Source organism: Centruroides sculpturatus, unplaced genomic scaffold, assembly GCF_000671375.1.
Source record: "Centruroides sculpturatus isolate CEXI.00-Female unplaced genomic scaffold, Cexi_2.0 scaffold565, whole genome shotgun sequence".
In the NCBI taxonomy this organism is placed as follows: domain Eukaryota; kingdom Metazoa; phylum Arthropoda; class Arachnida; order Scorpiones; family Buthidae; genus Centruroides; species Centruroides sculpturatus.
The window spans coordinates 363,709-387,930 of record NW_019384722.1 but is presented as its reverse complement, the minus strand read 5'-3'; the positions used below and the strand labels follow the sequence as shown (position 1 = coordinate 387,930).

The 24,222-nt window shown below is 29.8% G+C and overlaps 3 protein-coding genes across 8 annotated transcripts in view; 2 read left to right on the top strand and 1 right to left on the bottom strand.

The window, feature by feature from the left end:
• The first annotated feature begins 4,193 nt into the window (after positions 1-4,193).
• On the top strand, positions 4,194-5,680 carry LOC111628026 (uncharacterized Golgi apparatus membrane protein-like protein CG5021). 4 transcript variants are annotated; one of them, XM_023371744.1, is made up of 7 exons: positions 4,217-4,247; positions 4,323-4,455; positions 4,527-4,555; positions 4,630-4,864; positions 5,132-5,254; positions 5,352-5,483; positions 5,560-5,680. In XM_023371744.1, exons 2-7 carry the CDS (start codon positions 4,453-4,455, stop codon positions 5,626-5,628), a joined length of 591 nt encoding a protein of 196 aa, XP_023227512.1. In that variant the 5' UTR covers positions 4,217-4,247; positions 4,323-4,452; the 3' UTR covers positions 5,629-5,680. The 4 variants fall into 4 exon arrangements, with proteins under 4 accessions (XP_023227513.1, XP_023227511.1, XP_023227514.1 ...); XM_023371745.1 differs by having other exon boundaries at positions 4,194-4,455; positions 4,527-4,538; positions 4,617-4,864; XM_023371743.1 differs by having other exon boundaries at positions 4,194-4,455.
• Positions 5,681-8,001: 2,321 nt separating this feature from the next.
• Positions 8,002-16,539, top strand: LOC111628046 (mitochondrial cardiolipin hydrolase-like). 2 transcript variants are annotated; one of them, XM_023371770.1, is made up of 2 exons: positions 8,002-8,283; positions 16,226-16,539. In XM_023371770.1, the coding sequence occupies exons 1-2, from the start codon at positions 8,049-8,051 to the stop codon at positions 16,432-16,434; spliced, it is 444 nt and encodes a 147-aa protein (XP_023227538.1). In that variant the 5' UTR covers positions 8,002-8,048; the 3' UTR covers positions 16,435-16,539. The 2 variants fall into 2 exon arrangements, with proteins under 2 accessions (XP_023227538.1, XP_023227537.1); XM_023371769.1 differs by having other exon boundaries at positions 8,002-8,442.
• A 102-nt stretch (positions 16,540-16,641) lies between these two features.
• Positions 16,642-24,222, bottom strand: part of LOC111628036 (calcium-binding protein E63-1-like) — a 16,315-nt gene continuing 8,734 nt past the window's right edge. Inside the window, exons 1-6 of one of the 2 annotated variants that reach the window (XM_023371762.1) lie at positions 21,084-21,105; positions 20,952-20,991; positions 19,692-19,835; positions 19,324-19,457; positions 18,380-18,491; positions 16,642-17,159 (exon numbers count right to left, since the gene is read on the bottom strand). In XM_023371762.1, the coding sequence (XP_023227530.1) occupies positions 17,137-17,159; positions 18,380-18,491; positions 19,324-19,457; positions 19,692-19,815 (393 nt within the window). In that variant the 5' untranslated portion in view covers positions 19,816-19,835; positions 20,952-20,991; positions 21,084-21,105 and the 3' untranslated portion in view covers positions 16,642-17,136. Of the gene's footprint in view, positions 17,160-18,379; positions 18,492-19,323; positions 19,458-19,691; positions 19,836-20,951; positions 20,992-21,083; positions 21,106-24,222 lie in introns of those variants that run through there. The other variant, XM_023371761.1, reaches the window with a different exon arrangement.

Below are 24,222 nucleotides of genomic sequence, written 5' to 3'. Positions count from 1 at the left end.
TTCATATATACTGTACTCGTAATCTTTTCATATCTGATCTCGACTTTCATCTACCTAACTGCGTTCTCGAGATTGAGGAAGTGGGCATTTATAAATCTACAATGGATTCAAATTGCAGCCCAACAACAGTTCCGGAAGATTCTACCATTGCTCAATTTAAGTGGAATCGAATTAGTTTATGAGCGTCTAACAAAATGTCTCCGTGGGCGTCAGTGAAAGACTACAGACAAAAAGCAGAATGGTCCGTTTCTATAGAAAGACAGACTCAGAAATCGAATTTTTTAGCATTAAACTGAGTCGCGACGCAACAATAGAATTCCGACAATTGTCTGTTGCTTTGCTCGAATGCGATTGTTTCGAGTATTTTCGGAATTTTGCTGCAGTTTTTGCCTTTATTTTGGGTAAGTTTAGTCCCTGATCTTTCTAGATTTAGGTATTTTTTTAACATTGTTAGATACTAAATCACAGTTAGCAGCGATAACGAATATTTCGATAACAACCTTTGTGTGGTTTCTTCAAAGAGAAGAATCGAACCTTTGACTTATTTTGGAAAAGTGCATTCAATCTTTTCATTGTTAATTTTCGTTAAAGCAAACTCGAATAATAAATTCTGTCGTTTCCCGTTATAATTTTGTGTGTGTATATTACATATTCGTACACATTACATCCCATATGACGTTATTATAATTAATCTGATCTTTAACGAATTAGAGTAAATGAGTTTATTCGTCATTAATTTCTTCTAGAATGACAATAAACGAAACTTTTATATACCATATAACTGTTATTACTATAATATATTTAATACATAATAATTGAATAAATAATTTTCGTTTATTATTCCATTACAACTTTATATTCATTTGCGATTAGAATTTTTCTTATACTTAAAACGACCATTTTCTATCGTATTTATGTTATTAAATTTTCATTTCATTTTTTAATATTGTCTTAATTTCTACAATATTTAATATTCGTTTGTTTTTCGCTTGCAGAATGGATAATTTCAAAGCGTTGAAGAATTGGAATACCTCTGGAGGAGAGAGTAGCTCCTCGACATCAGGATCGTCTTCCTCTTCGATTCGAGTGATTCGCGTGCGTCCGAAAGAAGTGGCGGAGGGTGCGAAGGAGAAATCTGGTGAGCCCGACAAGAAACGGGTGATTGTCATCATTCCCGATGAGAGCACCTCGTCTGTCATCGATTACCTGGAACAGAGATATCCAGAAGTTTCGGAATGGTCGGTGCAGAGACAGGCACGCGAGGAAGGACTGGAAGAGGACATGCATTAATGTTCTTAATTTAAACAAATTATTCTTTCAATCACCATAACAGTGTATTTCTATTAATAAGACTTATCACACTGGCGTATAAGATTACAGCAACACAGTCACACAGATTAAAATTGTTTTATTTACATTTACCTGTACACATACAAATTGCGTTTCGGACTTGTTTGTCCCTCTTCAGCAGATATTTAATTAACAAACAAATTCTAAATAAATAAAATTCAAACAATAAACAAACATAATTTACCGACAATATTAAAAAAAAAAAAAAAATTTATGCCTACAGTAATAACTTATAAAATTCATACTATTTTTATATTTTTTCTTTCTATTCTACTTTTTCTCCAATAGTTCATTCCAATTACAATTAATATCAATTTTAAAACATTCCTGTATTAAAACCAATAATTGTTTCATTAACCCATTTATTTAACACTGTTTTTGGATAATCATTTAAAATAAACATTTTGATAATATCATCTTCTTCTTTTTCCTGTGTTTCTACCTCTGTTGTTCGTTGTCTTATTTTACTTATATACATTTTAAATATATTATATTTTATATTAATAGGTATAATTGATTTATAATTAATTGTTTTTGGAATCTGCATAGGTTTTACATATTTTTTATAAATTAATTTATCTTCTTTTCTTATAATTGTTATATCTAAATAATTAATGCTGTTTTGTTTTTCTTTTTCTAATTCAAATTTAATATTTTCTTTTATCTCATTAGCTTTATTTATAATTGTTTTTTCATCTGTCTTTCTTTTATCAAATATTATAATACAATCATCAACATACCTGTTATAAAATTCTATGCCTTCTATATTTCTAATTTGTTCATCTATTTGTATCATTGTTATTTATGCCAGTTTTGGACCTATGCAAGTACCCATAAGTATTCCATCCTTCTGGGTGTAGAAATTATTTCCAAACTGAAAGTAATTGTTTTTTTTTATTATAATTAAACATAATTTAATTATCCAATTTGGTGTATTTATTCTCACTAATGAATTTTCTATATCTTCTATTGTAATACTCGGATACATATTAACTATGTCAAGTGATATTAAATTCTTATATTTATCAATTGTAATATTTTGTAAACTTTTTAACAAATCATCCACATTTTAATACTATATTTAGATACCTGTAATAAATTTATCTTTTAAAAATTTTTCTAAGTTATAATATATATAATTTTTAACGTCTATTAAAGGTCTATATTTAACTGGATTGTTATGTGTTTTTTACCTTTATATTGAATTTTGGTGTCCTATTATCTTCTCTTTTTATATGTTTAATGTCTTCTTCTGTTATATATAATTTACTTTTTAAACTTTTTAATTCAATATCTAAGGATTTTATTAGTTGATTCACTGGATCTTTGTTAAGTCTTTTGTAATTTCATTCATTAATTAATTCTTCAATTACTTTTATTTTTTCCCCTTTTTCCATTATTATTATTATTATTTGTTTAATAATAATTTAGTAATAATAATTTAGATATACTTCAAGGTGACAAGACGAAACAAATAGACTAATAAAAGAAAACGGTAAGGTCATATCGTACTTCTAACCTTTATATTATATTATAGTATTTGATTTATATAAGTAAAGAGGTTATCACATCGAGTGTCACATTTTAAAAATTCTATAAATTGTAATGTACTGTAGAAGAATAAAAAAATTTTAAAATGTGTTATATTGATCACTCTGTGTGATTAATTCTTACGTTATATAAATCAAATACTGTAATATAGCAAACATTAAAACGAAAACCATATAAAGAGTTTGGTTATTTCAGCCTACCATTGTGGCTCGAATGATACGAAATGGCACAAATTCAATGGTCAAGTGGACAGCAATTGAAAATGTACGTTAATGGAAAATTAATGCTTTTTGTCAAGGCTTTTGGCAGTGTGCTTAAGCCTAGCTTAGCCTTCTCGCTAAGCCATTATGGGAGACGGCCGGATAGCCGAGCCGATATTATGGCTATGTTTTTGGGATGATGCCGCAGTCACCTGAGCATCTAGTGCTGAAGCTCTTTTTAACATTTCAAGATATGGCCACTTTAGTGTACTAAGAAGAAGCATACGTTCGAGCGATTTTAAGTACTTTTCGGGTCTTTGGCAGTGGCTTGCCGTGACATTTGATGATAAGGAAGCTGTGTTTTTGTAAGAAGCCGACTTCCAGGGGCAATCAGTTAATTGAGCGTCAGTGACGGTCTAGGATCCATTCGTATTCGTTTGTTCGATAAGCCAGTAAAAACCGTAGACTTCATTAATCTTAATTAATATTCCGGCTCTTTCAGTAGGGTTTTATTCACGTCCCTAATTCCCTAATCTCTTAATTATTTAACTACAGTAGAGCGTCGTTTATCCGAATCAATTGGGAACTGGGGTTGTTCGGATAACCGATTATGTACGAAAAAATACATTAACCTATCCCGTATTGAAATTTTTCTCCGTTGCGTGTCGCTTCGCGTTGAATTTTCGTCGATGTTAAGCCTAATGTAAAACTTTTTAAAATAATAATCGTGGCTATTGTATCGTTAAAAATTATTTCTTTATTTTTTACGAACAAAATAAATATATTGAAAAATATAAAAACAAAAAAAATTTATACTTTAGAAGTTATCTAGTATCAACAACGTTCGATTCAGCATGACCCAGTCCTCAGAAAAACACTACACAAAAGTGACAGTGCTGCCAGCTAAAATACATACACCAACATAAAAAATATTGGAGTAGCCATTGGATATAGCCAAAGATTGCAGCGCCACAGAACTAGCGAAAATTTAAATTTGTCGACTGGAATTCTTTCGGATAACCGACGTTTCGTATAACCGACTTTCGGATAAACGACGCTCTACTGTACTTTTTAAGTAGAAATAAATCGAAACCGATTAATAGGTTATGTCTTTGTTATGGTTACCATATTCATGCAGAATTTATGGTAATTCTATTTTACTACAGCAGTCATCCATCCAAAATGAAAATATACATTAAATTGAATTGGAATTTTATATAGAAAATGGTAATCTGCTGATTGGACGAAAACGAAAGAGAAGCTTACCGAAAACTGTTCGAAATTCTTAAATTTAAATCAGAAAAAAAGTTCTAAATTTTTAATGTGAAATTCAATAGTAAAAGAACTGGATATGGTTTGTAATCTTAATTTTTTTGTTTTCTGATTAACTTACTTTTACTTTTATATAACAAATTATATTTTTAGAATGGTGCCGAAGTAAACAAAACCGAATTGTAAGACTACGTTTAATCATATATTTATAATATATAAATATCCATACTTTTTCATTATTAGATGATATTTTTAGACATCCTGTGGCCATGTTTTTCTACATAGTTTTTAAACTAGCTGCTTTGGTCGTGTATTTCTTCTCGGGTTGGTTTTATATCGATTTTACAATACCCGTCATTACAATAATTCTGCTGTTGTGCATAGATTTTTATGCAGTAAAGAACATACTAGGACCAATTCTTATTTCATGCAAATGGGGATATTACGTAGACGACAATGGAATCACTCACTGGTACTTCCAATCTAAAAAAGTATTTAAATCTCATATTTTATCGTTCGAGTTAACATATAATACAGTTGACCCTCTCCCTATAACACTGTTGATATTTCCGCGTTATATGAATTCCATGTTGTACGAGTCGCTTAGATTTTACAAATACGTGTGCCGGGTTGTGAACGGTTCACGTATTTGTAAAATCTAAGCGACTCGTACAACATGGAATTCATATAACACGGAATTATCAACAGTGTTATGGGGGGTCAACTGTAGTTAATAAATTCATTTTAAAATGTTTCAGAATACGGAAGAGATCATTGATTATGCTGAAAATTTAATATTTTGGTCAATTTTAATTATAAATCCTGTGATATGGCTTGTCATGTTTTACGCCACCATTTTCCAACTTAACGCCAATTGGTTTGTAAGCAACCGTTATTATATATTAAAATAATAAAAAAAATGTTTTTTTAATGATAATTTTATGTATTTAGAATAAATAATTAAAAGTTAACTTTCAGGTTGTGGTGTGTATCGCCTTGACATTGAATATTATTAATTTGATTGGATTTATACATTGTAAATATCCAGCCGATTCGACCGGAACGGTTAAAGTTTTTAAGGATTTTTTCCCTAAAGACTGTTTAAAAAGAGTAATATTTAGCACAATTAATTTAATTATTAATTAAAATATTCTATTTATATTAAAAAAAATATATTCCGTCTTAGATGTATACGGCTGTGAAAAAGAAAAAGGAGAAGGTTGAAGAGAGAAACGAAAAACTTGAGCAACCATAAAACTTACATACACTTGTAAAATTTATAATTAAAATAATTGAATTTTCACTAATACATTGTTATGTTTATAGATATAATGCACAAAATATATAACTTATTTTCCAATAAAATTAAAAATCTAAAAAGTTTTATTTGCATAAAGCAGAGATTGCCAACGTGGTCGATATCGACACCCAGGGGTCGATATAACATTATTGCGGGTTCAATGCGGCTAGGAATTCGATGGAAAAATTGAAACTAAAAATAACTATACGTATTATTATGTCTTTTGAATATTGTTTTAATAAATTTAATAGTACAGCTACCCATCAACGGATTAAATCTCACAGGACTGACAGAAATTGCCCAGTCCGTGCTCTGGTTCTTATATAGTACAGTACTGTACAGTACATATCAAGCATTAGCAGCATTGGTAAGATTGTATCTGATTCGCAGTATGCTGACGTTATTAGCTAACACCTCTATAGATGTTTTTAAGCGCTATTTGACCCTTATAGCAACTATCCAGTCAATGTTCTCAGGATGTCTACGTGTAGACTTCGAGGGAGGTCGGGATTCTTGCAGGACGTGCACTAGTTCGTAGAATAAACCAATTAGAACAAAACATTTTTGGTTATTAGTACTATCTATCAATGGGGAAGACCAATTTACCATAACTGTTCCATACAAAATCTTTTAATTGGTTTACAACTAAAAAAACTTGCAGAGGTCTTTTTTTTTAAAAACTCATTCTGGCAAGTCCATTATGGATTCGGCCAGGCCCACAATCCATCAAATTTATCGACCCGTCGGGAATTGAACCAATGTCCGTAGAAGTGATAAACTACCATCTTGACCGCTCGGCCATCCGGCTGTCTTAACTCGCAGAAATTATAGACAAAGGTTTAAAGAAGATAAGCAAATTTTATTCCATAAAAATACTAGCATAAAAAGCGAAATAATCATTTTTTTAAAAACGAATTTCGTTTGCTCGAGTCAGACTCGAGCGCAGGCGTTGAATCCTTTTGAAAATGCATTAAAAAAAAAAAAAAAAGATGGGTTGATGTTTTAAAGTGCTTACCATTAAGTGCAAATTCAGTAAAACGGCGTATTGACGAAACGGCTGAAAACGTCTAAAATATAGTAGTTTCAGAGCTCAAAAATTGCAAATTTTCTATTCAATTTGGTGAGTCTGTTATTGATGTTTCTTCTCTTCTTATGGCTTACGTCAGATATTTTAGTAAAATGTAAAAATCATTGACGAATATTTATTTGCTAAATATCTCGAATGTAATGGAAAAGGTCCGACAATATATCGGAATTTAGAAGAATATTTGAATAAATACGACATTCCAATTAATAATATAACAGCAGTAGCCACAGATGGTGCACCTGCTACGGTAGGCAGTTGAGGAGATTTTTCAACTTTTCGTAAAGAAAAAGTCTTTGGAATCTCTGTGTGTTGCATAGAAACTAACTTGTGGCAAAATATCTTACTTAGTGAGATTTGTATAACGCTTTACAGATTTGTATTAAATCTATTAATTAAATTAGAGCTTAATTAATGTTCTGTTTATCGATATCACAACAGTTTTCTTCAATATGTTCATTTAGGGGTGAACTTTCCTGCTTAATCCGTTCCCGACCTTCAAAACAAAACCTTTTTTCATCTTTTTAGCCGTATTTCATGCATAAAAATGCCTACAACTTCAATATAATATTATATACAAGCAATTGTTTATTGTGCTATCGTCGGAATGAATTTTCTCTCATAATGCACTGAAGTATAGCGGTGTGTTTCTCTTCTACATCACGCTTTTCCTGTTAACAATGAAGTCATGCCGGTTCTGTATCTAACTCCGTTCATAAGAAAATTAAGATAATGTGACTTGCGGTCTTCACATTTATCTATCTAACACCGTTTTTGAGAATAAGAAACAACAAATAGACAACAACGACAGAGGGAATTTAATTTCAAATTATTAATTGTGACATAAAATAGCCCGATTTATTACGGCGTGAGTTTGATGTAACATTTTAAGCACTTTTAGATCCCTGGTTTTATTTTTAGGGGCATTATACAGATACAAAATAGAAATAATAATAAACCGGCATGTCCAGGCTTTCATTTAAGATCCATTTTCAGCTGTCAAAATTTTGAAAATCTTTTAAATAACTATTTTCAGGATTTCAGCGCAAAATAAAAATAATTTATAAGAAGATTTGCAAAATTTTAATAAAAATTCCTTAAAATAAATATCTCCAAAATTTAAAACATTTGGCTATATTCTGGCGATAAATATGACTACTCATTAATGCCAATTTGGCATTATAAAGCGTGCTAATTCAAATACACGTGGTTTTTACACGTGGTTTTTACACGTGGTTTTAGATGAAGTTTTAGATGAAGTTTTAAAGCAAAGAAAGGAGTAATTTTAATAATGTGGAAAAAGATTTTAGTTATTATATTAGTTTGTGTTACAGGTTGGAAAACAGCTTCTTATGCTTATAAACTAATTCCATATAAGAAGAAGAAAGATGTTTATACAAAAGTTCTTTTCTTTCCCGATACCGAACTCGACTATAGAAATGTATTCGATTATGGAGGAATTGTCACGAGTAACAATTTAACTTCATTAGGTTCACTCGCTGTTCATTTGCTTTCGGCTAAGAGAAGTATAGACATTTGTGTGTATATAATTACTAGTCACTGTTTGGTTGATGTTATTCTAAAATGTCACGCTAAAGGAGTGAAAGTAAGAGTTTTTACTGATGATAATACGGGCGAAGGGAGGGATTTGGTTTACGTACAAACAGGAATGTTTAGTAAAAAGGGTGAGAATGTTATTAAAATGATAATTATGCATGCTAATAGTACTTAGAATACACAATCAATCATGATTAATGACTATACTATTTGTTTATCGCGCATATTTTCAATTAATTAGTTTTTATTACATCTTTTGGTATTAATACTATACTGTACTAATACTATCTATAAATGTAGAGTGGGAAAGCTGAATGATTTAACAAGTAAATGCCAAAATATACAATTACTGGCTCTCTGTTGATCTGTGCCTGACCAGAATTTGACTTGCAAGGTTTTTTTTTAAAAGTGTTTTGTTTGTGAATGACCAAAAAATGCCTGATTCTACAAAAACTTCAGAGATTTTACGGGATGGGAGAAATGATGTGTGTTTGATGAGGGGAATAACTTTCCAGATATCGTAGAATCTCTTTTAACAGATCACTGGAGCCACCGAAAATTATCTGTTGTTCTGAGAATCCATTATATTGCAAACAATGGATTTCCCACACACTCAAGAAAATATCCATTATTCAAAAAAATTTTCTCATAAGAAAATATAAGAATATGTATGTATTAGAATACTCATTACGTACCGGTACATATAAGAAATGCTAATACTTGAAATTAAAACTTTGGTAAGATGTAAACTCTGAATGAGGGATTTGCCCCTAGTCTTAGATCCCCTGTACAAGAAAAAAAGTTAATGGATCATAGTTGTACATGTGATCTTTGCAAGACATTCACTTAGTTCGAACCAGTATATTTCCTAATCTTCATGCTCAGTATATCTCCTAATCTTCATTTCTGTGTTTGTCATGGCAAGCAATAATGAGCCTTGACCAATTATCTGCATGTATTAATAGTTGGTGGATCCTGAATAGGAGGTAGATCTATACATAAATATGTATGCGGTAATTCTTAGTAATGTTTCTTGAGAAATTAAGTAAGAAATTTACAGCTTAAATATCAAACATAATCAATGGTAGTAAAATATAAAATAATCACAAAAGGATAAATTTCATTTCTTGAAGAAAGTTAAATTTCTCAGATTTTAATATATATTTATATTAAAATAAATGTTTATAAATTAAATTTTGTTTGATCCTATCAACACAGTATGACAGATTCCATAGTGTACTTAAATGTAAATTGGAAGTATAGAGAAAGGTTCAGAATTGCATTTTTTTAGAACTTTCTCATTTATTTTTATGTTTTACCTTTTTATTTTGGCAATATATTTAAACGAAAACAGGTATGAATAAAAACCAAATGATCTGCTGAATTATCTAGTCCAATATTTCGGCAGAACGTCTGGTTTTAATTAAAGTAATTGGATTATTGGAATTGTTTATATAGTATAAATAAATAAGTTATATTTATCTATAATTTTTTGCTAAAGCCTAAATCTTGTTTTCCTTCTGAATTGTTCAGTTTGGACTTTTGTGGTATTCTAACTGACAGTAAATTGGTAACTTATATATCACAGTTTGATCTTGCATTTTTTTTGTTAGATATCTGCAGCTGATTTGGTCCACTTCTTAATTCTTTCAATCGAAGCTTATTGTAGTCTTTTTCGTACCTGTCCTTATCTCAGATATTTCCAAGAACTTGCTGAATCTTGTCAAAAACCAAATACAGTAGATTCAACAAGTTCAGTTGTTTACATATTTTTCTTGTTTTCTTTCCAGTAATATTCATTATGTATGCTTTACTTAATGTTTTCATTTATTGTGTAGTCTGTATAGACTTACTTATAACATAACAGTGATATATTCATTTGTGAATTTAAAAAAAAATATAATTGTTGTCCCAACTTTTTATTAATATCATTTATTTGATATATTTTACAAAAAGTTATCTAATACAGTTATCTAATACAGACCCCCTATAAAACGGGTTCATATAATAAAGATTTGTATATTACGGTGAAAAAATTGCGATTGTATTCATATAAATACACTAAAAGAGACTCATGATACAATAAAACGTCATCACCGACTCGTGTCGCAACGGGATTGGTCAAATCTAGACCAATAGCGGATATTGCACAAACCGTTGAGTTTAAACGAGCAGCGGACCTACTAAAAACCANATTGCGATTGTATTCATATAAATACACTAAAAGAGACTCATGATACAATAAAACGTCATCACCGACTCGTGTCGCAACGGGATTGGTCAAATCTAGACCAATAGCGGATATTGCACAAACCGTTGAGTTTAAACGAGCAGCGGACCTACTAAAAACCATTTATTATTTAACTGCCATAAAAATTATATTTATATTAATGATGTCTCGAAAGTTCAGCAAATTTTTCAAAGAAAAATAATTTATCAGGAAACATGTGCCTGCCATTTGATGCACTGCTCCATGACGAAAACAAGCTTAAGCAATGGCGTTGTCAAACGGTGCACATGCGGTAAGTAAGCCTACAATTTTTTGTTTATAGCATAGTTTATATGGATTATTCCCAAAAAATTGTGTTTTGGAAATGTTGAGTCAAATTAGTCTAGAATCAATTAATTTTATGGAAGAAAACCTTTCAACAGTTGTAGTCCGCACACGTGCCGGGCTTTGATTGGCTCATGTATTGAAGGACTCGTAGAATATGAATTTCATAAAAAGTGGAACGTATCTACCGTGTTATAGGGGGGTCTACTGTAATTGTTATCAGTAAAATTTACAACCTTCAAAGTCATCTAATAGAACATATGAATAAAATATTTCAGCTTTGAAAAATAGTTTTGATCAGATATTACTATTCACTTCACAAAAAAATAACCAAAGGAAACAAACTCATGCGAAATCTAGGATAAAGCTAAAGATGTTAGCATTTTTAGTTAATATACTATATTTCACGCATCTGGAATTAAAAAATTTGAAGATCCAACCAAATGCCAATGCCATAGAAACAGAAATTGAATGATGATGTGTGTCAGCAATGCATGACTTATTAGCCAAATTCATTAGCCTCTTTCAGTTTTATTCGTGACTTCCTGTAATTAGTTTGTTTTCTTTGTCTAAAAAGTAGATATAGCACATTGATGACTATATTAAGATTAATTACACTGTTTGACAAGGGTTCTATTTCTGATATTAAAATGTGTGATTCTAAACCAATTTATCATGGGAAATTCAAATCTGGAAACAGAATTTTGTTGTCAGGGATACTTTTTGTGTAACGTGTATATATATGTATATATTCACAGTTCATGGCAAACACAGACGTTATAGAGAAATATGTGTATGTTGCTGCATGCAGTAATAATCGAACGTGACAATGATGTTGATGGCCTAATGAAGGTGCTGAACTATACCTACAGTTCACAGGAGTGGAGACTTTTCATAGATGCATTGAAAATAAGTCTCAAGGGTATTTTTCTCCACAATGGAAATAAAATGCCCTCTGTTCCAGTTGCTTATGCCAGCTTGACTAAAGAGAATTACAAATTCTTATGAAGGATGATAAATTCATTACAATACAATGAATACAAATGGAAAATATGTGGAGACTTCAAAGTGATTGCTATGACATTGGGAATGCAACAAGGCTACACGAAGTATGCATGTTTTCTTTGCGAGTGGGTTAGTCATGACAGAAATTCTAACTAAATGTAAAAATGGCCTAAGTGGAGGTGGAAAGTGGACGAAAAAAATGTGCAACATGAAAGTCTGGTAGCTCCTGAAGATATACTACTTCCACCGCTTCACATCAAACTTGGCCTAATAAAACAATTCGTAAAGACCATGGATCCAACAGGCAGTGGATTTGCATATCTAGCTGACAAATTCCCCATCTTTCAGCTGCAAAAATAGAGGAAGGTGTATGTATGGGCCTGCAAATCAAGGAGTTGCAGAAAGATGCAAATTTTGAAGCATGTTTAACTGCCAAAGAAAAGAGCATGGGAGTGTTTCAAGGTGGTATCAGAAAACTTCCTCGGAAGAAGAGCTACCAACTACAAAGCAATGGTGAATGACATGATCAAAGCACACCAAGATCTGGGGTGCAATATGTCTCTGAAGGTACATATGATAGACTCATCTGAAATACTTCACAGAGAGTTGTAGTGACGTATCGGATGAACATGGCAAAAGATTCCATAAAGACATTTCTACTATAGAAAGGGTTATGAAGAGAAGTGGGTACCTTCTATGTTAGCAGATTATTGCTGAAATATCATTTGAGAGAAGAAAGATTCTCAATACAAGAGAAAAAGTGATGTGCATTACTATATGGTGGCTCATTTTTGTCAATTTTCTGTAATTGCTCATGTGAAATAAATGCTACAAAGCGAATACACTAAGATGTATATGTTATATGTTAGATCCCAACCTCCCTTAATATGATGAACTTAATAACATCATAAAAAAGCTGATTTTTTTCTTGAATTTCAGCTAATGTGTCCTGCACTATATCAGAAACATAAAGAAAAAATAAAATTGTGATTACTCATAAACTATCCCTGACAGAAAAAAACTAAAAACAGGTTTGAATTCAGTGCTCGAAGTACAACTAGGAACACAATGTATTTTTTCAGAAATAGAAAAAAAGGTTTTTTTTGCAGAACAGTGTTATCAGTGTATTTGAAAACAATTACTTTCATTTAAACTCAGTTAAAAAGATAAATGTTTGCTTATGTTATCCTATAGTTGAGGAGTCACCAAACTACAGCCCGTGGGCCATAGTTTAGCTCTCTCGTGGCACAGTGTTGGAGGTCAGTTTATTCGGCTCACTGCCGCACTGTGCCACAAATGAGCTAAAATATAATTATTTATATGGAAATATCATAGATTGTAGATAAACTTACTATGTAGAAAAAATTAAAATAAGTGTCCCAGTAAAAATACCGAAATTGGTCCAATCTGATTTTTGCATCTAACAGTAATATAATTTTTAGGAAAATCGATGAAATAAAAAATTCAGCGACTTTTTACAACTTTGGATATCAGCGCTTTTTGTGTAAGTACCTGCAATGAAGTTTCTAACAAAAGCATTACATAAATATGTCAGTTGTCTTTATTTTTTGTGTATTCATTAATTAAACTGTATTGAATGAAATGATTATGTGGCCTGCGCTTGGTCATTTCCTCAATTATGTGACTGTCTGTGAAAAAAGTTTGATGACTCCTGCTATAATCTATCCCTGATAATTTAGGGAGATTACTAGTATTTTTTATTTTTTGTTTTGATTTTTGTGGTTTTAAATACTGTGTTACAGATATAAAATCAAAGAAAGAATGGATTATTTTATAATCATATACATTGTTATTGTAAAGCATGTAGGGTTGGCAATGTGACTGTAGTTGTAGGTGGCACAGGAATGGTAATAGTGAATGATGTATTATAACCTTTTTATGCATATGTATATATGATTGCTTGCCAAATTTATTTGTTAATAACTAGGAATTAATAGTATTCTGATGGATAACTGTAATATAATTAACATCTTTATAATTGGCTATCGATAGCTATAAATTCTCTTTTATGAACTCATTTCTGATACTTGCAAAAAATCCAATATGTTAAATTTTCATTTGATACATTAACAACTAATAAATAAGACAAATTATTTAAGCGAAAAAGTTTTTATATTTTATTTGAGAACTTTTTTTATATTTTTTATTTTAAATTTTAAAATACAATCTTTTCACCTCAAGCAAAAGTTTAAAGTTTAATCAATTTCTAACTTTAATAAAGACATGACAAAATATTCAATTGTGAAATTGTAAAGCAATGCCAGATACATATAAGAGTGATTATTATTCATTTTCTGATGCATTCTAATTTTGACAGAAGCCCTTTTTTTTTTCTGAAGTTGTGCCAGATGAGTTATATGATGTAAATATCATCACTCTATAAATATATTATTTCTTTTCAAAATTTTAATTATTTTTGCAGTCTTATTTTTATCCATTACCAGTTATCAAGTTATTCATTCCATTTACAGAAAAGGAATGAGAGAAACATGTAATATATATCCTCTTTGTTCTTTTCAAAGTGTTGTAAACTTCAAATAAACGCCAAGTTTTTATGTAAGGACATATTGAGTTCTTATTTTAAAGTTTATTTAAAATGTTTTTCAATTATGGTAATTCAAACTTTAAATTCTTTGAAAAATCAGTTAAAATATGATTTTAAAAGTGTTATAAAGTTTGAAGTTAAATAATTTAATATTCAAAACTAAAAAATATTTCAAATCAATTAGTTCTGAATATGGGTTATTGCCATGAAAGTATAAAAATTAATAAACTTTGAATTGTTATATTCAAGAGTTTTTAATACAAATTTATAGTTCAGAGATTTACGAATATGTACGAATTTCTTGTAATTTTCATCAGTTTTACTAAATATAAGAATTAAGTTCTCTACTTATGCATTAAAAAATGACAATTGAGACAAATCAAGTATGAGGTTTTTATAATTTCTCAACAAATGGTATAAATTTCAAATAGAAAGCAAACTAATCTTAATCACTTCACGATAACTAGTTTTCCGTCCCGTCAATATGTAAAAGTATCATAAAATATTAAGGTCCAAAAGCAAACATTGATGTATCTAAAGCAAAAGTGAAGCTTCTAGTCAAGCTTTAAGAGTGATCTTTATATAATGTACAATCTTATAAATTTTAGTATGCTAAAATTGTCTGCTATATTTGAAACAAAAAGTATTTCCACATTTATGTACACTTGATTATTTTATGTTTACTTTTATAAATTGTTCATGGAAGAGAATGTGTAAATAATCTAATAATATTTTTGGTAGATCTATTTCTTTACCCAGAAGGAAGTCAGTATAAATAAATGTTATATTCCTTGTTCCTTGTCTAAAATGAGAACTACACAATAGATATCATACCCTCACCTTGACACACTGACTGTGTTGGCTGACCTTAACTTTTATTTTTTAACGTAAAATTAATTGTTATGTTATATATGGGTACATACTATTCAAGGTTATTTTGTTTCTTTAGATATTTTAGTATTTAATTAAGAATGATATAGGATTAACAATAAATTAAATTTTAGTAAATTAAATGAAAATTATTAATTGGAATACAATATAAAATTTGTTGGATTAAAAGTCTATGTACTAGTATGTACCAGAAATTTATTGATTTTATGCTGTAAGTTAGGGTGACCAGACATCCCCGATTTCTGGGGACTGTCCTGTTTTGCCTGTTTTTAATATTTATAGAATCAATCTTTGAGTAGATCAATTTTATTAACGCTCCGATATAATAGCATAAATTTTTAGATCAATAAATAAATAAATTATAATAAAAATATAAAATATAAATACTATAAATGAAATGTATTGCATATTATTTGAAAAATTGATACTGGAATAAACTTCATATCAGTTTGATTTTTAATATTAATTTAATTGTAAGAAAACATGAACATTAGTATCATGTAACAGATGCTTGTTGTTGTTTGTACTTTATAAGACTTATTTTGTTTTTTTTAATAAGTGCTGTATCATAAAAGAATGGAATTTATGAATAAAAATACTAATATTTAATAGTAAATTTTAATTTTTACTTGGTGAAATAACGGATGCGTTGCCTGGTAAAGTAGCTATAGTACAACTGATTAGCAAACCTCCAAATTAAGTGGGCTATATCATTGGCTTACTAATTTATCTGTATTAAAGCAGTTTTATACAATGCAGTGCATCCTATATATGACAAATGCAATTTTGTTATATCTTTATGCAGAACAAATAATTTAAGTGTATATCATGTAACATTTCATAACTTTGATGTATATATACTCATTTCTTATATCCAATATCTTGTTTATTACAGGTATACCAGTCAGGGAACTCAATTCACCTTTTCTAATGCATCACAAATTTGCCATTATTGATGAAGAGTCAGTAATAACAGGATCTCTGAATTGGACATTGAAAGCTCTTACAGGTAATCACGAAAGTGTTTTGATTACCAATGAAGAAAATGTAGTGAAAGCGTATATAAACGAATTTGAAAAGTTATGGAATACTAGTAAAACGTGAACCTTTATAAACGATAAATTGTATATACAAGTGCAATGTAAGTTAAGTTTTAAAATATTTGAGAAAAGTCTTATTTGGTTTGTAAATAAATTATTTCTAAACTACCGTAAAGTGAAGTGTGTAAACTTATTTTTAAACACCCATATTCAGTATTTATGATTTATTATTTTATTATCAATCACACGCTACAAAAATACAAGAAAAAAATTTTTTTTAAATTCACAGATCGTCAGACTGCTTCCAAATTTCCAAATATCACAGGTAACATTATCAGATATATAAATTGGGTAAATATACTAATCTAAAATAGTTCTAATCTCTATGTACAGATTTATCCGCTAAAACATTAGGGAAAAAAAATATATGGACGGAATAGTCTGACATTGCAAAAAATACTGGAGCAGAAAAAACAAAATAAAAAGTTAACATCAAACAAAATGTATACAAAAAAAAAAAGAAAAAGAGATCATATCTTTGCTCTTTATGATATTATGAAGCTTTTATGAAGGAAATTTTTATTTTGCATATTTAATGGAGTCCTAAGGAAGCCCTTCTTGTGTAAAAATTCATTAATTTGTTTAATCGATGAAGCAAGTTTGAGAGTAGTATTAGTCCAGTTTCTTATACACTACTCCCGTTCTGTTATATATTACATTATCTTGCACCAACAACAGAACAATCCCTGATGACATTATGAGTGATTTATAAGAGTATTCGAACGAATTCTGTAAAAAAAAAAAGAGTAAAAAAAAAGAATTAGTGAAATAATGTATGGTACACTAAAGGCTTGGAAATTGTATGGCGAAGAAATTGAAATCTATGGTTATAAGTTATACCCAATAAAATGTATAAGCATGCAAAAGTATAGTGTTATAAATGGAGAACAATCATGTTAGTATATATCATGATATTGTGACTGTACATAATGACTTCGTAATACCGAAGTTTCAGTATCCGAGAGCAATGAGGGCTCAGATGGCACGTTCAAACATCATACCATATGTATTTATCTAAGAGAGTAGCACCAGGAGCAAAGCTGCTGGAGGAGTTTGAGAGGGTGTCTCATCTACCAATGTCAAAGTTGCCACAATAAAATATCTTTCCGGAATTGAGAGAGAGAGAGCAGTTTAAAGAAGGAGAACCAGAGATGAGAAGAATGAGGAAAAGAAATCCATCCTTCTCGACTGGAATTTTGTGTAAACTATTGGTATCAGTTAGGAAAATCTGCCCTTACGTCCCAATGATAAAGATCTAAACGTGGCCCCGCTAGCATCCAATTTTTTTACGTGTCGTATAATGTCGAATGTGCCACGAGAGCCTTGCGTTATCCGAAATAGTCCCCAAGTGTCATCACCGAATTTAGGTAAAAGCGATTCATAGAACAGCAAATAACTTTTACTGTAGAACTTTTATTACATTCTATTTATTCATAACACTACTGTAATTTTATCCGGATACGAGATAAACGAGTTTCTAATATATAATATCTGAAATAAAACATTGTTAAAATTGCATATTTTTAACGAATTCTCCACGAAAAATGATTCGATTCGAATAAAAACAAACTATAATTGTTGAAATTAATTTGTTAGTATTATATAAACTTGATGGATGGATGGCCTCGCGGTTAAGTTAGCAGCCTACCCTTTGAGGTACCGGGATCAAATTCTAACAGGTCGAAAAACCTCATAATTTTTGGGGGTGTCCACAATAGGACGGGATCTGTCGCTCCATCCTTCATTGTGGGCCTGGCCGAATTCATAATGGGCTTGCTAAAAAAAAGACCCTCTTAGTGCCCACAGTGCGGAAAGAGTTTATTATATAAACTGAAGAGAATTTCCAAGCTCTTCAGAAGTCAATATTGTTGAAAAATGTTTTGATAATGATAATTTACATTTAAGATGAAGTAGACCGAAGTATATTAAAATAGGTTAGAGCTACTAACCTTCATAATTGATCCGTCCGTCATTATCGATGTCTGTCGCTTTTAACATATCATCTAACTGCGCTTCTGACATTGGTTCTCCAATCATATCCATCGCCGTTTTAAGTTCATCCTAAAAAAAACAACGATTTAATTATTATATTAGAGCAATTAACTAATAACAATAATAAAAAAAAACCCGTTTCCTTTTTAGATTTACGACGCGAATTTATTTACTCTTATGATTTATATGGGGTGGCTATAAAATTCGGTGAAGTCCATCACAAAAATCCAATAAAACATGAAAACTAAATTATTTTATACCATTAAAATTTATGATATAATGTGCATTATATATATATATATAATCAGTACAGACAGCAAATCATTCAACCATATTACTATATTTAATCATGCAAGTTGTATCATTAATGGTCAATTTAATATAGATTAATGTAATACAAGAATTCTTTTTCTCTTTAACAACTTGGCTTAAGTGAAACCATTAAAGAAGTAAATTTTTTATATGAAAAAATAAAAAAGGAATTTCGTAGAATGAAGAACAGTTTGGTGTACTTCTACTAGATGGCACAAGCAATGTGTGTCCATCACATCCTAGTCAGATATTGATTGGCACCCGTTCAATGAATTGTTGTTTTCCTAACTTGATCTAGTTTTTATACCAATTGATCCATACAAGGATTTCTTCCGCTAATATAAAAATCCTTGTAATCCTTTCCTTTTTTTTTTATTTAACACGCTTTTGTAAGAGCATTGTGAAATGCAAATTTTATAGAATCCGTGTGAATGATTATTCATAAAGTCTGTAGAAATGAATAATAAATTTTCGTAGTTTGATAAATGTCTAGAGAACACGAATATAAATATTAGTAAATGTAATTTCTATTGTGTTTTTTTTTTTTTTTTTTTATATGAAGTTCAATAACTTCTAAGGTGATTCATACCCTACTGATGTATCCATTTCTATCTTTGTCAAATACCCGAAATGCGGCCAAGAGATCTTCCATGACATCGTCATCGTGTACAGTTTGTCTTGCCATCCAAGCTAGAAACTCTTCTTCGTCAATCAGTCCATCTCCTAAAAATCATAAAAATTCGGGTTATAACGGGTGTGGTTTTATTTTGAAAATGTCAGAGGTAAGGAAAGCAAAAGATTCATTCAAGGGTGGTGGTTGTTAGGTGTGGTCGAGGATGCTGTATCAATATTCTTTATTGATATATTGCAAAAGTTAATGATGAAAAGTGGCATTATGTTCGTTCTACGAAGTTAGAAAGGAAGGAAAAAAAAAAAATGAATAAATATTATAATTACCTCGTTTACTCGCTTGTTGAATGAGATGTTGTATCATTGCATCTGTCAAAACGATTCCTAATTTATCTAACATTGATTTAATTTCGCTAGCGTTGACTCTTCCATCTTGATTCTTATCGAGCATAGAAAATGCTGCTTTTAAATCTGCAAAAAAAAAAATATATTTATAATTAAAGATAATAGAAATCGGGCATTAATATTTTGTGGATTTTTTTTTTTTGGTGGTGTTTCTTATTATTTCACACGATTAAGCATTCGAGACATCATTATTGTCATTGTTATGCGCTACTGAGTTCTGATGAGAGGAAGGATTGATTTGGCTGAATTCCAAACTAGAACTGTGACATCTGTGTGCGACGTAGTTACAGTAATGTCATCATTTAGTTTGTGTATTCATAGAAAGATTTCGGCAGGAAAGAGAGAGAATATGTGTACACTAATGCAGCAATTAACTTTGAAGTTTTAGTGTTTGAATTCAAATAAAGATCTACATCAAAAGCTGTAGTGTTCCTGATACAAATAGAATACTGTTTCTAATTTAAATCCTTCTACAAACCACATAAATTTACGTATATCGGTATTGAAACTAGTACAATTGATGAACACGTGGCACCACGTCTTTCATATTGAAAATATTTTGAAGTAATGTCGAAGTATACAGTGTTACAAGTTTATAGTTTTTATTATATCACCCCATACTACTACTACTACACATAAATTAACTACTCTTTAATATATTTATATAACACTTAAGTACGATAGGACTGATGTGAAGTTTGTAAACACGAGATATAAAAGGTTATGATTCTATTGTTTAACTACATAATTCGAATGCTCTGATGCAAATCTTGAAAGTCTAATGACATACATCAAGCAAGATACACTAATTTAATTATGTTACAAACAATGCTATTATAAAGCCTATAATGTAATTAACACATAGAGTGATAAGGATTAAAATTCTACACTTTTTAAATATAAATTATAATATTTTATCTAATTTTTTTATTTTTTTAAACCAATTAAATGATATATATTTATTAAAATTCGAGTTTAATAATAGATTTATTTTTATTTTCTTTTAAAATTAATTTTGGTAAACAAAGAGGTCTTGCTTTTATTGAGAATGTTTTGGCTTTCTTCCAATTGTTTAACATAGTGTTTGTAATCTAATCTTATTTCTAAAAAAGTCTTTTGTTTTCAATATCATCGACTCGACAATTACTAAAAGTAAAGTGTTAACGAAGCTTTAAATCTTACCTTGAATCTGGGTTTCTGTCAAAACTGTTCTAGAAGCCTCCTATAAACAATAAAAAGTATATAAAAATCTAAAATAAATACACAAAAATTAAGTATTATTCTTTTAAATTCTTTAAATTAAAAAGTTTTTACAGCATTATTTCTTTTTTTTGCCTAAAGTTTTTGTTTGTTTACAATTTTAAACACTAAATTCGTGTTAGTTTTACGTGATATACCAGTCGACCCCCCTATAACACTGTTGATTTTTCCGTTTTATATGAATTCCATGTTGTACGAGTCACTTAGATTTTACAAATACGTGAGCCGTTAACAGCCCGGCACACGTATTTGTAAAATCTAAGTGACTCGTACAACACGGAATTCATATAAAACGGAAAAATCAACAGTGTTATAGGGGGGTCGACTTGTATTCTTAAATATTATCTATTTTGGCAAGATAATTATTATATAATTAGTTAAACAGTTTTTTTAAAAAGGATGATTCTTATGTTAGCGATTGTGCCAAAATTACCACTCATATATAGGACCACGTGTAAGTTTAAATGAGAATTTCCTTTTTTTTTCCCCTACCATTCTAAATTCGTACAGCATTTACTTCTGTAAAAAAAATTATATTATCAACAGTTTCTAGAAAGGAATTTGCAAGAGAAAATCAATTTTCCTTTGCTGCAACATAACTTAAAAGTAAACCATACGCTGCAACATGTTTATTTTGGAACTAGTTACAATTATAAAGGTAAAGGTTAGATAAAGATCCTCGCATGTGGATAAGCAATGCCAAAGATTAAAAAAAAAAAGTAGTTATATAAAAAAAACTGTTGGGTTAAAAACTGTATGAATGACTGAATATACAGTTGAAGTCTTCAATGAAATGTATGCAGCAAAGGAAAGAAAGAAAAAAAAAATGGCGCTCGGGAGTTATTGCCTCCTTTCTAAAAGGAGCTGTTGTATCCAGAATGAATATAACTGGCGGAAGTTTGGTACCAAGTATTACTTAACGATGTATACTTTTAGTAGAAAAGCGTTTTTATTTATTTATATATGGACGGTGCCAACATAACTGTTAGTGAAGTGGATGAAATGATGCAGTCGGAATAATTGCTCTCTGTCGAATATATTTTGTTACTTTGCAGTTGTCAAACTACAACAGACTAAAATAGAATGTTAAGAATCTAAAAGTGTAATTGTTATTGCGTAAAAAATGCTGTATATATAAACATTTGCGATAATTTTAGCCATATTATTCACGTGTCCTTTCGTCTTTTTTTTTTTTTTTTGTTAGTTTGGTTATTGTCATTGCTCCAACATTCTGAATTCCTTCAGGGGAGGTTGTCTTTTGCAAATATTACTTATTTTTTTTTTAAATATTCTATAACTAAGCACATTTTTAAATATTTTGTGTTTATTTTAGTAATAAATTTGGATTTAATCCTGTTTTCAATTATATTAAATTTAATGGTAAGAAATAGTTAAAGACTGACGTATCCTGATAAAAAGGAGGCCTTCATCTTATATAATTTTAAGAGTTTCGGATAGAGGTGAGAACGTTTCTAAATGGCATTCATTTCTCTTCGAATGTAAAAAAATGTGAGGCCCCGAGCCAATGGTACCCAAACTACAGACCTCGGACCAAATCCTGCTCACTAACATTTAATACACCAGTTATAAATAAGAGAAATGGGCCTACATTTTTAAATATATGGTAAATACAGTCGACCCCCCTATAATTCCGTTTTATTTGAATTCTATGTTGTACGAGTCACTTAGATTTTACAAATACGTGAGCCGTTCACAGCCCGGCACACGTATTTGTAAAATCTAAGTGACTCGTACAACATGGAATTCATATAAAACGGAATAATCAACAGTGTTATAGGAGGGGTCGACTGTGTTTGTGGGCCTCCTGTGACTTATAATCAGCAAACCGAACAGTTTGGGCGCCATTGTCTTAATCTATGGATTGATAACGCGAGGCCCTAATTAAGCTTGTGTATAAAACTGGCCATGGCTTCGAGCTTTGATTAATTTATAATTAATCTTATCCTTGAAGTATACAAATATTTAATATACTGTATGGTTTAGTTTATATTAACTTAAATTGAACAATGATTATTAGCATTTGTAATTGTGTTCTTTTTTAAATAAATATATATAACCTAATGTAACAATAATTAATAATTAATTCCATTAATGATAATTATTAAATATTATTAATATATTAATTATCCTAATAAAGAAGAAAAAAGAAAATGGGAAGATAACTTAGTTATAAATAAGACTAAAGTGCACATTCCTAGTTATATAATTCAATTTTTAGCGCTGGGAAGCCAATTTAATATACCTATAAATGAATTAACGTTAGATATGATAGCTACAATAGATAAAAACATAAAAGACCTACCTATTAAAAAGGAGAGAAAAAATAACCTAATAAATATAGTTACACATAACATTAAATTTAAACAACAAAAAGACAGGCATAAAGTAAAGAAATATAAAATTAATTTACAAAAAACCATTACCTTCATGAAACAACATGATTTAACTATAATTAAAGCCGACAAAACAGAACAACTCATAATAATCGAAAAACAAAATTTAAAACAAAAGTTAAAAGAACAAATTAACACAGATATATACCAGAAATTAGATGATAACCCATATGAAAAAATAAAAAGAGAACTCACGAAAATCATAAAGGATATATATTCTAAAAACAACATTAATGAAGAAAATAAAAATAAAATATTAAACTTTAATAACAATAGAACCCCTAAATTAAATATCCGCCTAAAAACACACAAACAATTAGAACAATATAGACCTTTAGTAGACTTTCGTAATTCAATTTTGTATAATTTAGAAACTTATATTAAAAAACAATTGAATCATATTAATAACTCTGATAGTAGCATTAAGAATACCGATGAAATAATTAATGCTTTTTACAAGTTTAAATTACAAAGTTCAGATACTATGATGAGTTTAGACGTTAAAAATATGTATCCTAATATAAAATGGGAACTAGTAGAACAAAGTATAACAAATAATGATGTTACACCAGAGTTAACCAAATTAATCAAATTCGCATACAATAATAATTACTTTAGTATAAACAATGAATATTACAAACAGATAGACGGTATTAGTATGGGGTCAAGGATGGGGCCAAAACTTGCAGAATTAACTATGAAAAAAATTGACAAAAAAATACAAAACATACAAGGTATTAGAATGGTAAAACGTTACGTTGATGATTATTTAATAATAT